The sequence below is a fragment of the Littorina saxatilis genome, unplaced genomic scaffold (assembly GCF_037325665.1).
Source record: "Littorina saxatilis isolate snail1 unplaced genomic scaffold, US_GU_Lsax_2.0 scaffold_1840, whole genome shotgun sequence".
NCBI lineage: Eukaryota > Metazoa > Mollusca > Gastropoda > Littorinimorpha > Littorinidae > Littorina > Littorina saxatilis.
Window position 1 is genome coordinate 3,237 of NW_027129450.1, and position 16,233 is coordinate 19,469.

Genomic DNA, 16,233 nt, shown 5'->3' on the forward strand with positions numbered 1-16,233 from the left:
TATTTTTTCTCCCCCACCAACACGTTTCACTCATTTTTGTACCAAAAACAATTCTTATGCAAAACCATCCTCTGACTACGGGTTAGGGGTAAGTTTGGGAATGGGTTAGGTATGTAAACAGTTTTAAAATGCGTCAATTTCTGGCGATGTTTGTGAACGAAGATTTCGGGTATGTCTTAATACCGAATTCCCGCGGACGGCGTCGATTGAATTCTTAGTTCACAAACATCGCCAGAAATTGACGCATTTTAAAACCGTTTACATACCTAACCCATTCCCAAACTTACCCCTAACCCGAAGTCAGAGGATGGTTTTGCAGAAGAATTGTTTTTGGTACAAAAATGAGTGAAACGTGTTGGTTGGGGAGAAAAAATATTTCGTCGAAAGAAAATTTCGTGACACCGGGTCACTTGCCCCGAGTGATAGCCGACAAAGTATGTTGCCTGAGGTCACGTGAGTTTCGCTTGAGGTCAAGGTCAAGGCAACGTGGGAAACTGACACGGGTGCTGTGCGATCGCTGCAGGCCATCAAGTGAATCGTGGCTCCGATGCAGATTTTCGAAAGAACATGGCATCATATCGATTGGACACTGCATAACATACACATCGGAGTCAGTTATTCGCTGCGATCGTGGTTTCAACGTCTAAACGACCCCATGCACACTCGGTGGGTAACTTCCCTGTGCACACCAGCCCGGGAGACCGTGTCAACAGCGTAATCAATGCGTGTCACGTGACCGGGTTCATGTCGTTGTAGTGCGTGAAACCGACCACGGGCAACACATCTGCAGTAAAATAAATCAAGTGCCGGGCCACGTGTTCAGCCATAAACAGATTTGTATTAAAGGCACGCTCCCTCCCGTGCGAACAGTTCCACTCACTGTCTTGAGAAATTCAAGAGTCCCTCCCTTTTCTTTTTTATCTTCTGTAGATTTCTTTGTTCCTATTTAGCTCCCCATCCCCATTCTTTCAATTTGTTCTTCTGGTTTATTGTTACGAAAATGTGTGTAATTTAGTATTGTTTTGGTCACGTGATATAAGCATTTGCTTGAGTGCGTGTCCTAGTTGTGTGTTTTGAACTGTTCATGCGAAGAAATCCTGAATACAATTTTGTTTAAACCAAGTGTTACGCCCTCACGGCAAAGCCATTAGGGGCATGTTCTCGGGTTTTAACCCGACTTTAGATGAGATACACAAGTGTATGCGTGTGTTGGTGGTATCAGCCATCTGCACTTATGGCAGGATGACCGAGGTCGGTCTTGTACGTGCCACTGTGGTGACACGGGGGTGGGAAATGGATACCGTCTCTGGGTCTGCACACAAAGTTGACCCGTGTCCGTCCCGGCCCGGATTCGAAACTGCGACCTTCCGGAAATGTTGACTGAATAACAGGAAGAGTCTTCACTCTGTCACAGCCGATACAAACCCGTCATAGTTATTTCCCAACATCGTCTACCGGGGGGGGGGGGGGGGGGGGGGTTGGATGTCGTAAACAGGGAGAGGGGATGTCGTAAACAGGGTGGGGGGGGGTGGGGATGTCGTAAACAGGGGGGGGGGGAATGTCGTAAACAGAAGGGGGATGTCGTAAACAGGAGGGGGATGTCGTAAACAGGGGGGGGGGGGGGGGGGGTTAACAGGGTGAGGCAGATATCGTAAAAAGGATGGGGGGGGGGGGGGATGTCGTAAACAGGATGGGGGGAGATGTCATAAACAGGATGGGGGATGTCGTAAACAGGGGGGGGGGGGATATCGTAAACGGGGAGGGGGGAAGGGGGGATGTCGTAAACAGGGGGGGATATCGAAAACAGGGTGGGGGATGTTGTAAGCAGGGGGGGGATACCATGAACAGGGAGGGGGGGGTATCGTAAACAGGGTGGGAGGGGGGATATCATAAACAGGGTGGGGGGGGGGGGGTCGTAAACAGGGTGGGGGGAATGTCGTAAACAGGAAGGGGGGATGTCGTAGACAGGGTGATGTCGTAAACAGGGTGGAGGGGGATGTCGTAAACAGGGGGGGGGGGGGGGGATGTCGTAAACAGGGTGAGGGGATGTCGTAAACAGGGTGGGGGATGTCGTAAACAGGGTGGGGGGGGATGTCGTAAACAGGGTGGGGGATGTCGTAAACAGGGTGGAGGGGATGTCGTAAACAGGGGGGGATGTCGTAAACAGGGTGAGGGGATGTCCTAAACAGGGTGGGAGGTGGGGGGTTGTCGTAAACAGGGTGGGGGTGGGGGTGGGATGTCGTAGACAGGGGGGGGTGGGATGTCGTAAACAGGGTGGGGGGATGTCGTAAACAGGGTGGGGGGATGTCGCAAACAGGTTTGGGGGGATGTCGTAAACAGAGGGAGGGATGTCGTAAACAAGGTGGGGGGATGTCGTAAACAGGGTGGGGGGGATGTCGTAAACAGGGTGGGGGGATGTCGTAAACAGGGTGGAGGGGATATCGTAAACAGGGGGGGATGTCGTAAACAGGGTGAGGGGATGTCCTAAACAGGGTGGGAGGTGGGGGGTTGTCGTAAACAGGGTGGGGGTGGGGGTGGGATGTCGTAAACAGGGGGGTGGGATGTCGTAAACAGGGTGGGGGGATGTCGTAAACAGGGTGGGGGGATGTCGCAAACTGGATTGGGGGGATGTCGTAAACAGAGGGAGGGATGTCGTAAACAGGGGGGGTGGGATGACATAAACAGGGGGGGGGGGGGGGGATGTCGTAAACAGGGGGGTGGGATGACATAAACAGGGGGGGGGGATGTCGTAAACAGGGGGGTGGGATGACATAAACAGGGTGGGGGGAAGTCGTAAACAGGGTGGGGGGATGTCGTTAACAGGGTGGGGGTCCACTGTGGTCCCTTCATTTTGACAAAGCACAATATAAACCGTGATTTTGTACACTTCAAACTGGTCACTCCTTTTTCTTTAACAAGAGTATATCAAGGAATAACAGTACACAAAGAAAACACACACACACACACACACACACACACACACACACACACACACACACACACACACACACACACACACACACACACACACGCACACACACGCACGCACACACACACACACACACCCACACACACATACCCACACACACACACACACACACACACACACACACACACACACGCACGCATACACACGCAATCTTTTGCAAGGGCGTGCTTATGAAATTATAGTGTTTAATTAATTTATAAGCCGACAGCGAGAGGAGCCGCGTCAGTGCACCGAGCAAGAGGCATACATACAAGTACACCAGGAAAGGTAAAAGCGTGCAGTGTTTGGCGTCTGTCCATTTTTATGTCCAATCTTTGGTCTGGTTGTCTGGCTGTTTGACTTGCAGGTTGGCTGGTTGGCTGTTTGTACAATAGCTGACGATTGCCGGTGTACATATACAATATCGTGTTCACGCACAGTGTACTTTGTACAATAGCTGACGATTGCCGGTGTACATATAAAATATCGTGTTCACGCATAGTGTACTTTGTACAATAGCTGACGATTCCCGGTGTACATATAAAATTATACAATAGCTGACGATTGCCGGTGTACATATAGAATATCGTGTTCACGCATAGTATACTTTGTACAATAGCTGACAATTCCCGGTGTACATATAAAATTGTACAATAGCTGACGATTGCCGGTGTACATATAAAATATCGTGTTCACGCATAGTGTACTTTGTACAATAGCTGACAATTCCCGGTGTACATATAAAATTGTACAATAGCTGACGATTGCCGGTGTACATATAAAATATCGTGTTCACGCATAGTGTACTTTGTACAATAGCTGACGATTGCAGTCTGAAAAGTATCTACGGTACGCACGATAAAGGAAATGAAGTACGTCCCAGGACCCTCTCTGTTAAAGTTCAGTGCGTCCCGGGACCCCCTCCAGAAATGTATAGGACGTGTTTTCGGCTTCTAGTGCGAATAGGACGCATGGACGCGCGCTTTGGGGAGCCCTGGCAGTATTTCGTCGTACTGCATCATAAATATTGACATTTGTTGATCCCTGTGTGTTTGCTCGTTGTCGTTGGCAGTTTCAGACTGAACTGAAAACGGAAACATGTCCGAGCTTGAGAAAGAGGTCAAGAGGTTTGCCGAGACACACAATGGTGAACAAGTCTCGTCTTACCGCGCCGTTTACAACGTGGGTCGCCACGGGATTTCGACCAAGGAATCTACGGACGCGTATCATAACTGGAGCGCTACGTACGAACAGGTACAGTACTATCAGCAGCATGCACTTTCTTGACAAAACTAGCTGTAGCATAAGTATATCATCATTTGGGAAAAGTACAACGCAGCTATGAATAATACACTAGATACATTTTTTTTTACAAGGATTGGCGCTTGTATATGCATGTTTTTATGTAACTCTTAGGTTATTTTTCCTTTACATATTTTTGATACTGCGACAACCAAGCCATGACCACCCCCCTACCCCCCCTACCCCCCCTACCCCCACCCCCTGCGTGTTGTTATTGTCCCCTTGTCTATGTGATGTAATGTAATGTAAAGTCTATACAATCATGTAAACAAAAAAAAGAAGAAAAAAAGAACTCCACAAAAGAGAATCAAGAAGAAAAAAAAAAGTATATCATCCCACAAGTAGTCATCGACCATTGCTTCAGTCGACGCGCGGTCATACGTGTGCCCTTTGAACCTTCCTCACAAGCCGATCAAACTAAAACTAGAATAGGGAACTGTGGAAAAACTGTTTTCAGGATAAGTAATTTACTAGTGCAAACCTTGAATGATCCTGAGTTTCTAGCATTTCTGCTTCTTCATCTTCTTTGTTCATGGGCTGAAACTCTCACGTTCACTCATGGTTTTGCACGAGTGGAGTTTCACGTGTATTACACGTTATTTGCGTGTTTGACCAAAATATGACATTTTACACAGATCGAGACAGTCATTGTTCTCCGAGACCGCGCTAGCGGTCGAGGTGAACAATGACTGTCGTGATCTGTGTAAAATGTCATATTTTGGTCAAACACGCAAATAACACTGGCACGGTTGGCCTAGTGGTAAGGCGTCCGCCCGGTGATCGGGAGGTCGTGGGTTCAAACCCCGGCCGGGTCATACATAAGACTTTAAAATTGGCAATCTAGTGGCTGCTCCGCCTGGCGTCTGGCATTATGGGGTTAGTGCTAGGACTGGTTGGTCCGGTGTCAGAATAATGTGACTGGGTGAGACATGAAGCCTGTGCTGCGACTTCTGTCTTGTGTGTGGCGCACGTTATATGTCAAAGCAGCACCGCCCTGATATGGCCCTTCGTGGTCGTCTGGGCGTTAAGCAAACAAACAAACAAACGCAAATAACATTTATGTATCGATCGAATTCCTTTCAGGTACTATGACTTTGTTGTTGTTTTGACGATTGAACGAGCACACAAACACATGCATGCAATCCACATGCAATCAAACACATAAGCTTCATATTTGGGCGTTTCAGGTTGACCGAAACTTCAAAGGAACTACAAAACACACGTCATGTACTCACTTTGTTGTTGTTTTGACATTGAACAGCACACACACATGCAATCAAACACATGACGTTTTTTTTTGGAGTTCCTTTGAAGTTTCGGTCAACCTGAAAAGCCAAATTATAAAGTTTTGTCGGCCTCTGACGTCACATGACTCAAAGAAGGGAAATCCAATCTCCAATCGATACATAACCGTTTTTATCCCGCCGATCAGCCCGCCATACGCCGATTCCGGGGGAGGCATGCTGGGTATTTTTGTGTTTCTAACTCTAACCCTTCGAACTCTGCCATGGATTACAGGATCTTTTCTGTGCGCACTTGGTCTTGTGCTTGCGTGTACGACACAAGCAGTTGTTCACATAAGTTAACTGGGGAGATTGGAATAATCTCCACCCTTAACCCACCTGGCGCAGCCGGGATTCGAACACTCAACCGATCAGGAGGCCGATGGCTTATCCACTGGGCCACTGCGCCCGTCTATCTCTCTAGCATTACATACATAGTTTGACACTTCCTGAGAGCATCAATGATATTTTGACGTAGCGTCTCAACAGGTATACACATTAATGTAGTTGATTAAACATTGAATTTCCCTTCTTTGAGCCATGTGACGTCAGAGTCCGACAAAACTACACATTGAGGCGGCCAGCCGAGACTACAAAATAGTGCAGTGCGTTCAATGGTAAAAACTAAAAGGAATGTTAACCATAATCGATCGATACATACATGTTATTTAAGCGCGGTCTCGGGGGAACACTCACTGTCTCGATCTGTGTAAAATGTCATATTTTGGTCAAAAATACAAAATAACGTATAATGTCCGCAGCTCATACGCATCTCTCTCTGCAGGATGCCGGACCGGACAAGTTCAGAGGGCCGGTCATCGCTGCAGAGTCTGTGGCCGCGTTCTACCGGACACACAGAGACAAGGTGCTCATTCTCGACGTGGCTTGCGGCACTGGCTTCGTCGGACAAGAGGTATGGTATAGTGCTAGCCTTTAAAACGCAACATATTTATCGGACAAGAGGTATGGTATAGTGCTAGCCTTTAAAACGCAACATCTTCAAGGGGCAAGAGGTATGGTATAGTGCAACAAACCAATAATACCACGAAACTGCAATTGTGTGTGTTTGAGTTTGTAAGATTAATTGTATACCCAATGTTGATTAACAAATGAATTACCGTCAAAGGCAAATACCGGTGGGAGTCGATTGCAGTCATCACAGATATTTAATTTTTTTGTCATTTGCTGTACATTAAAATATGTTAATTTCTTTGCCTGCCTGCCTGCCTGTCTGCCTGCCTGCCTGCCTGCCTGTCTGTCTGTTGACCTACTTAACTGTGCATAGAGTTTCAACGTTTGTTGTTCTTCTCGCAAACAGCTGCAGAAACGAGGCTTCAAGCAAATGGATGGCCTTGACCCCTGCTCCAGCTTGCTAGAAAAGGCTCGTGCCAAGAACATCTACAGGAAAGAGTTCTGCTGCTACCTCAACGACAAACCACTCCCTATAGAAGACAGTGAGTATATGACACGGTGACACTCAGTAGTCTCCCTATAGAAGACAGTGAGTATATGACACGGTGACACTCAGTAGTCTCCCTATAGAAGACAGTGAGTATATGACACGGTGACACTCAGTAGTCTCCCTATAGAAGACAGTGAGTATATGACTCGGTGACACTCAGTAGTCTCCCTATAGAAGACAGTGAGTATATGACACGGTGACACTGAGTAGTCTCCCTATAGAAGACAGTGAGTATATGACACGGTGACACTGAGTAGTCTCCCTATAGAAGACAGTGAGTATATGACACAGTGACACTGAGTAGTCTCCCTATAGAAGACAGTGAGTATATGACACGGTGACACTGAGTAGTCTCCCTATAGAAGACAGTGAGTATATGACACAGTGACACTGAGTAGTCTCCCTATAGAAGACAGTGAGTATATGACACGGTGACACTGTGTAGTCTCCCTATAGAAGACAGTGAGTATATGACACGGTGACACTGAGTAGTCTCCCTATAGAAGACAGTGAGTATATGACACAGTGACACTCAGTAGTCTCCCTATAGAAGACAGTGAGTATATGACACGGTGACACTGAGTAGTCTCCCTATAGAAGACAGTGAGTATATGACACAGTGACACTCAGTAGTCTCCCTATAGAAGACAGTGAGTATATGACACGTTGACACTGAGTAGTCTCCCTATAGAAGACAGTGAGTATATGACACGGTGACACTCAGTAGTCTCCCTATAGAAGACAGTGAGTATATGACACGGTAACACTCAGTAGTCTCCCTATAGAAGACAGTGAGTATATGACACGTTGACACTGAGTAGTCTCCCTATAGAAGACAGTGAGTATATGACACGGTGACACTCAGTAGTCTCCCTATAGAAGACAGTGAGTATATGACACGGTGACACTCAGTAGTCTCCCTATAGAAGACAGTGAGTATATGACACAGTGACACTCAGTAGTCTCCCTATAGAAGACAGTGAGTATATGACACGGTGACACTCAGTAGTCTCCCTATAGAAGACAGTGAGTATATGACACAGTGACACTCAGTAGTCTCCCTATAGAAGACAGTGAGTATATGACACGGTGACACTCAGTAGTCTCCCTATAGAAGACAGTGAGTATATGACACGGTGACACTCAGTAGTCTCCCTATAGAAGACAGTGAGTATATGACACGGTGACACTCAGTAGTCTCCCTTTTGATTGTTGGTAGTTGGTATAATTATCTCTTTGCCCTGTCCTCAACTGAGCGAAGTCCCAGGTCAACGTATGTGCAGATCTGCTAGTGGCTTATCCCCCTTCGTGTGTACACGCAAGCACAAGACCAAGTGCTCACGGAAAAGATCCTGTTATCCATATCAGAGTTCGGTTGGCTATAGAAACTCGAAAATACCCAGCATACTTTCCCCCGATATCGGGGTATGCTGCCATAATGGCGGGGTCAAAACGGTCATACACGTAAAAATCCACTCGTGCAAAAACATAAGTGAACGTGGGAGTTTCAGCCCATGAACGAAGAAGAAGAAGAAGAAGAAGAAGAAGAAGAAGAAGAAGAAGAAGAAGAAGAAGAAGAAGAAGAAGAAGAAGAAGAAGAAGAAGAAGAAGAAGAAAATGAAGAAGAAGAAGAAGAAGAAGAGTACTGGAGGGCTTGCAGGCTACAGTGTCCATGCATTAATGAGATACGACACCGATTGAACAAATCAAAACGTCTATTCCCCCCCCCCCCCCCACCACCATTATACGTGTTATGTCTGGCGTCAAAGTTCGAAAAATACGTCATAAAAGAAAGAAATGGCGTCACGTACAAGTTGTGCCACTTCTCATGGTGTTCTACTCATAAGGTTGCCACCAGGCTGTGCACGTATCGGTATCCTATATCATTAAGAAGTGCGTGTTTCCTACTATAACCCGCGCGTCCGCGTGTGACGTAATGTGACTAAGAATGGAGCAAGAGAGGATGGAAGCGGGGGGAAGGGAGGAGAGAGAGAGAGAGAGAGAGAGAGAGAGAAAGGGAGAATGTACGTTCTGGCTCACCGATTCCGACAGACCCTAAATATTAACGCAAAATAGGCTTCTGGACTAAACTTTTACTAAAATGAAACATGCGACAAAATCAGAAAAATACTGCATAAATCCATACAAAAAAAATACAGTAAAGTAAGGTTGTTTTGAACCAATGCCGGGTCTGTCGGAATCAGTAACCCAGAACGTACATTCTCCCTTTCTCTGATACAACGCTAAATTTAGTTTCCATTGAAATATTAACTAGTTGGGCCACTCCAAACAGCCAGCGTGTGTTTTGATCCAATCTGCCCGTCGTCGGCAAGCCATAACTACCGTATTGATCTGGTAAACTCAAACAGCCAGCGTGTGTTTTGATCCAAGCTAGTCTTCTATATTCCTCCAATGGCAAGACAAGATTAAATCATGTGATAGTAACCATTCACGTCACTTCCGCCCACCACTGTGTGTTGATAACAACCCGATCTAGTTTGTGTTGTTAGCAACCAGGCAGACCTGTCTCGCCATTTCGTATTGAGGTGCTGTTCTGTGAAGACGTGTATGTGTTTCAGTGAAAAAAGTGCTTAATTTAACAAGGTGAATGTCGCAGAATTAGAGAAAGAGCTTCTTGAATCGCAAAATGTTCATCAAGAATTGTTAGATTATTCTAGGCGGTCAACAACTTTAATTCTACCTGACATGGAACAAGCTTGTAATGTCCCACTACCAGCGCCAACACCATCAGAATTTTGGACAGAAGAAGAACAGCATGTACTAGAAGAGAATAGAAAATATTTTGAGCAGATGGCCTTAATAGCAGTTAAGGCTAAAACAGAAGGATTAATGAGACTGCCCAAAAAACCAAAAAGGAAGATAGAAGATTTGTTCAAAGAAAAAGACGGAAAGAAAAAGAGAGTAGAACCAACAACGCCAAGTGATTTACATCACTATCTCGTTTCAAACCAAGCAGATGTTAGCCATGCTATATCCACAGAAGCTTTCACAAATGCTTATTTTGCTCAAGCAGAAAATGAAAAAGATATTGTGGAAAGACTGCAAAAAGGGATGAGAAATCTCAAAAGACAGGACGCACAACAAATCTTAATTTACATTCAGTTTGGACAGTTTTTGATTATGTGCAAACAATGGCAGGAGAAGCAAAGAAAAGAAGGGAGAATAAAAGAAACGTGGGCTGACTGGTTGAAAGCAAAAACTGGCTATTCCGATGTTCATGCGCGTAGACTACGCGCCGTTGCTAGATCGCTTTATGCATTTCCGCGATTTACCACTGTTGGTTTGCCAATCAGTTTTATCATGGGCAAACTTAAACAAATCGAAGAGATGCTCCAGATCGAAGAGTACAGAGAGTACTGGTCAGAAACGCCGCATATTCCTGTCACATCAGAGCTCCAACAGTCCCAGTCTTAGACTTACAGTGCTTGTTTGTGCGCAACAACAGAAGTATCACACTGCACCTGCACTGTTAGACAAGTGTTTAAATATAGTAACGATCATGCATGTACGGTTTCAAAAATAGTAATGACGTGATTCTAAATATAGTAACGATCATGCATGTACGGTTTGCTGCACCTGCCCTGCTTTGGCTGTCTTCTTAATCATCCTGCTTCAACACCCTGCTTCAGCTGTGTTATTGTTTTTGCTTCACCCTGCTTCAACGCCCTACTATAAACTTTTTAGGCTGCCTTCGGGCGGCCGCCGAGTGTTAACTTATTCAATTGACTTGTTTATTTGATTCAAGCTTTTGATAAGTGTACTTGGTGGCTGCTTTGAAACTCAACAAAGCCTTCTCCCCTTTCACAAACACTCCCCTTTCACAAGCAACGTCCTTTTTCCCGCTGTAGTCAAAACAAAGCTGTCATAGCGGGTTTTCCCGATTGACAACAATTCTTATTACACACTCAGACTATTTGGAGCCGCGTTTGTTCTCCAGTGCCCAATTGCATAAGAATATTCTGGTGATGAATAAACGCGCTTTGTGTCATTAGCATCTAAAGATTTCTTGTTTACAATAGTTGTGTTGATCTGATGAAGCGCGGAACTGATCTTAGGGTTGTCATGGTGAAACACTCGCTTCTGAAACAGTGCTTCCTTGTAGTTATCATGCGATATGCTCGACTTTACAACCTGTTTGCTTACACCCTTTGCTTTTTTAACCACCCCTTTCTCACTTGCAACACTGTACATCTTTGCACGCAATCCAACATACTCCTTAATTATCTTCCCATTCATTTCATCTTTCATCTTTCCAATAACCTTCTTGTTAACATTTGAGTGCAATGGTGATTCTTTAGGGTAGTCGCAAGTGTCATAAAAAGAATCTTTTCCTTTTACTGCAGGACTTTCAGCTTCTAGATCTTTGTAAATGTCATCCGCTGGAATGTCAAGTAAGAATGAATCTGTGTCTGTGTAAAGTACTCTCGATTTGGGATATCTTGGCTTCAAATAATCATACAAAAACTCAAGCATCAACAGTTTTGACAACTCTAGCACAGTAAAGCCTATGAATACTGGTTTGTCAAGCTTGACTACAAGTTTTTTCATTAAGATACCATACAGCTGTTCATGAAAGTATTTAAAGTCTTGATACTGTGGTTTGGATGTCAGCTTGATGGCCTCATTTTCTCTTGTAACAAGTCTAACATCCTTTCTCTTGTGTGGGTTTTCCATTGTCTTACCAAAGCAACTGTTGTTCATCAGTTTAAAAAAGTCTTTCTCTGATGCATCAGCGGCTTTGGTTCTCAGTTCTGTGTTTTTCATGATGTAAGGTTTCATAAACTGTTCTTGATCAAATAAAATTATACGATGAACAGCCTTCAAAATTAATCCATGTCTAATGTAAAACTGTAACAGTCTGTAGTGACACACATACTTCTTTTTGTGAAACAGATTGGGCACCAGCTTTGGAGGTTCTCTTGGGTTTACTTTTAACCTCTCAGCCGCTAAAGGATAATCATTATGTAGATCATGAAGTGATAGTGGATAGTCTAAGTCAACTTCTAGTATCCATCCCTTTCGACTGTCTGGGCCTGCTTTTAATATTGTCAGCACAACACATTGTGAAAATGGTCCTGAATAGATCTTAAAGTTCCGAAGTGGAAGCGTCTGACACATTGCCCAACCATACAAATTGTTTGCATCTAGATACATGATGTAATTAGAAGGTTTTATAGGATCAAAGTCGTCCAAGTATTTGTTGTTGGCTTTGCAGTAATTGTGTGAAGCCATACTGATTCCTCCACGTAGTCCATTTTCAATCATCTGAAGTGTAGGTAGATCTGATAGCAAGTCAATCTTTACTCCTGTAAATCTAAGAAATGCATCCCAGCTCATGCCTGGTGCAGATATGTAATGTGAAGGATCTAGATTGTAGTGCTTCATACATGTTCTTCTGTAATTCTCAAATATATCTGCAAGTAAACAAACATCAGCCAACAAATATTGATCATGATAATCACCCATTGTATTACATCCTAATTTATTCCATGCAGTCTTAGCGTGTTCATAGTCTTCGTCACTTATACCTTTACCCTTCAGCCGTGAGAAGTAAGCATCCTTTGGTGGTAACTCATCTTCATCAAACCTCTCCCACGAATCCATGTATTCATATGGATAGACTCCCTTTCTAACTAAGTCACTGTCAAAGTACTTACATGTGATTGGGAAAGCAGTTAGTGATGAAGATAAAGACTCAAGTGTTCCCATCAGATGTTGAGCAGAATCGTAGAAGTGTAAACTATTCAGAGTAAAGGCCATGTACTTTTCTGAAGACTGCGCAATGCATCTTGCTTTGTATTCATCAGTTACTGCCTGCATGATCAGATGTGAATCATAACCGCGCAAGTTATGGAAGAAGATTGGAAGCTTCCAAGTCTTAGGATCAAACTTTAATTGTAGATTACATTTGCTGTGTGCTGCTCCTCGGAACTGCCCACTTACATGATCATGATCTCTTACTATTGGATTGTCTGTGTTTGGTGTTAGACTTTGTTCGCATATCCAACACTGTGTGGTAGAGTTAAACTGTTCTTGGTCTTCCGGTTTCATAACAATGTCTGAAAGATTCAGTTGTTTGGAGCAGTCATTTCGCACTTGGTTCATTTGCTGTAAGAAGTTCTTTGCTGCATTAGGTCCTCTGTACAATTGCGGTTTAGAATGTTTACCATCTGAACTAACAACAATAAATGCATATGAACAGACTTGATGATTACTTAGAGTTACTGTTTTAGGTAGGTCTTTTGGTAAAGGTCCTTCATATGGCACAATGATAGATTCAAAGTCAGCATAAACAACATAAGGACTTTTCTGTAGTTTGCATACATTCTTAAAATACACTTTGCTGTCTGGCGGCGGTGTTGTTAACTTCACAACCGCATCATCAACGCTCTTACAATGTTGCTTGTGTATAAGTGCTGCATGAATTGATGGAATACGCAAGAGACATCGCCTACAAAAGTCTTGTTTACTATTGTGATTGCTTGTGCTCGCCATCAGTCTACTCATTGTACGAATCAAAGTGTAATGATATTTTACACCATCAGTCATTAGTAACATGTCAACATGGTTAGTATCACAATCACCAATCGTTGGTGAGTTCTTTGATATTCTGACTGGTTTCAGTTCATCTTCCTCATCCCACGTGTAAACATTTACGGTGATGGGTTTGTTTTGCTGTTCAAATTTGTCAATGCTTGTAATGCCGACAGGAAATTCAATACCAGTAAAGTTTAGTTTATTTCTGTATGCATGATAGTTAGACACTCTTTCTGCATTTTTCTTTACACTGTACAGTCTTGCCAGAACACACCACATAAAACATTTGTCATCATCATTCTTTATGTTCAGCACAGCACGTTTTTTGACAAGAGCAGGAGGTAAAGGTATGTAACTTCTACCTCTGATGGGGGCAAATTTACTTAGCTTCAATTCTATTTTTATAATTTCACCTTCTGACCATCCGGATCCTTTCATCTTTGCATCCTCTGCAGCTTGCTCAAACCGTTTCATCATTTCATCTGCCCAGTTTCCATTCAATTCTGCCATAGAATTAAGTGCTAGTTGTCTGGTTGAAACATGAACTTCTAGCACCTCATCACTGACTGTTTTGTATTTTATTAAACTGACTATCTGCGCTTTTACTGGAGGTTCAATCAACAAATTGTTTGGAATTTGTTCAATGGCGTCTTGCACACTGGACTGCACATTTTGAGGATCCGTTACTTGTAATTCAACGGTGTCAAATACTGTCGATAAAGATTCTAATACAGAGTCTTCCATCGCTGTGAGTTTGATTTTATAACTCAAAATAAAAATATAAATTAAAAAAATGAAGTTGCTTAGAATTCTTTCTCAGAGCTTCCATTTTTGTTAACACTATAAAATCTGAAATAAAAAATCATTTAACATTTGTACCACGTGGAACTAATTGTAATTCCTCTTTTACAAAGGCTCTTTGCGGTGCTGGTTCTCTCAAGTAATATATAGGTGGATTTGTCTCTACTACTCTCTTGATTTCATGAATGTCAATACTCCAGATTGGATCCGTTGCACGCTTCCTGCTGTCACCCTCAGCTTCACCGGGTGCATATAAATATCTGACTTTCTGATTGAAAGGTAGTAATGCCACTGGTGTTGTTGACTTTGGAGCAACAGGTATTGTTTTCTGTTTGATTGCATCAACTGGTCTTAACCCTGTAGCTTTAAATACCTCCAGATTCATTGCTCTAAGTACTGATGGTAATCTTTTGACCCATTCAGTGTTACGCAATTTACTTTCTGTGTCCAAAAATTCCTGATGGTACTGATATGAAAACAGTTTTTCTGCCAACTGTTTGTTAAAGCTCTCAACAATAGCCTGTGACCTGTGGTTTCCTGGAATACCTCTCTTCACTGTAACATGATGTTTTAACAGAAGCTGGTTGACAGCTCCTTTAAACTCCTTACCATCATCGCACTGAATCATTCTGGGATACTTTAGTGGTCCACGTCTGTAAATTTCTTGCAGGGCAACAGCTGTAGCTATAGCACTTTTCTCTGTCAACGGTTCAGCATCTTTGTATCTTGTTGCAACATCAACTACAGTCAGTGCATACTTATATTTCTTCCTTCTGACTGTGTCATGCGGTAAATACAGCAGGTCTATTTGATGAGTGTCATTCGGTTTAATGTTAACAAAGTGTGGTCGTGTAATTTTTCTTGGTGCAGGTAAATAGATCTGCCAAACTGCCTGCTTTGACAACCATTTCTTTGCTATATCTTGAGAAACACCTGCTGCGTCACTGAGCTTGTCAATAGCAGTTCTTCCTTTCCAGTATCCTTTTGGGGAATAATATATTTTAGATAACAAAGCATCACTCATGGTTTTTTAAATGACAGAATATTAAGATTTGACAGCACGCGCAATAAAGTAAACAACAGCCATACCAATAACAATGAAAACAATCTCGCCCACCTTCTGCTCTTCTGAAGGCTGATAAAAGTCACCCAGTTTTGGAGGAGCACTTGTCTTCATTTTCTTTCCAGTTACGAGATAGTATTCTTGAATGGCTGCATCAACATTGGCAAAGGTTTTGTTTGCATGTCCTTGCTGCCTGAGTTTATCATTCATAAAGTCTAACTGCGCAATTCGTTTCTTCTCGTATTCATCCTGTGCTTTCGCCAGTTGTTCCATGGCTTTGTTGTGCCTTTCCCTCTCTTCACCATTTTGCAGTTTAGAAAACAAATAGTTGCTGCCAGAAAATGCAAGCGCATTTACAATCGCACCTCCCACCATCATAACCAAGCTAGCCATTTTATTGTCTTACATGTTTATATTTTCTGGAATAATTCCTTGCTTCACCAGGAAGTCTTTTGTTGCAAAGGAAGCTGTCACAACACCAATTAGTTTAGCACCGTCTTCGAAGTCTAACTTTCCCAAGTCGGCTGGTTTCATTCTGAGGAGACTTTTACCCAGCATTGTGTAACCTACACTCAAGCCTCCAATCACTGCAGCGTGATAAACTAGATTAACTATTGTCTTTTCAGAACTCATTTTTATGTTATCAAAATTAAAATATTAAAATTATTCCATATGAAATGAATCCACTGCAGGTACTACTGCTTTGTTTGTTGGTTTTGGTGTTTCTGATTTTGGTGTTTCTGATTTTGGTTTTTCTGACACTTTATATTTGCCTTGCCAAAGTTTGTAAAGCAAG

General features: G+C 43.3%; 1 protein-coding gene across 1 annotated transcript; it reads left to right on the forward strand.

Annotated features, from left to right (window-relative positions):
• Window positions 1–3,174: 3,174 nt before the first annotated feature.
• LOC138957727 (methyltransferase-like protein 27) lies at window positions 3,175–7,007 on the forward strand (the record flags this gene model as incomplete). The annotated part of the gene is made up of 4 exons (XM_070328787.1): window positions 3,175–3,256; window positions 4,041–4,222; window positions 6,338–6,466; window positions 6,872–7,007. Coding segments are annotated over exons 2-4 (421 nt in total), but the record flags the coding sequence as incomplete, so codon positions are not given.
• Window positions 7,008–16,233: the final 9,226 nt, after the last annotated feature.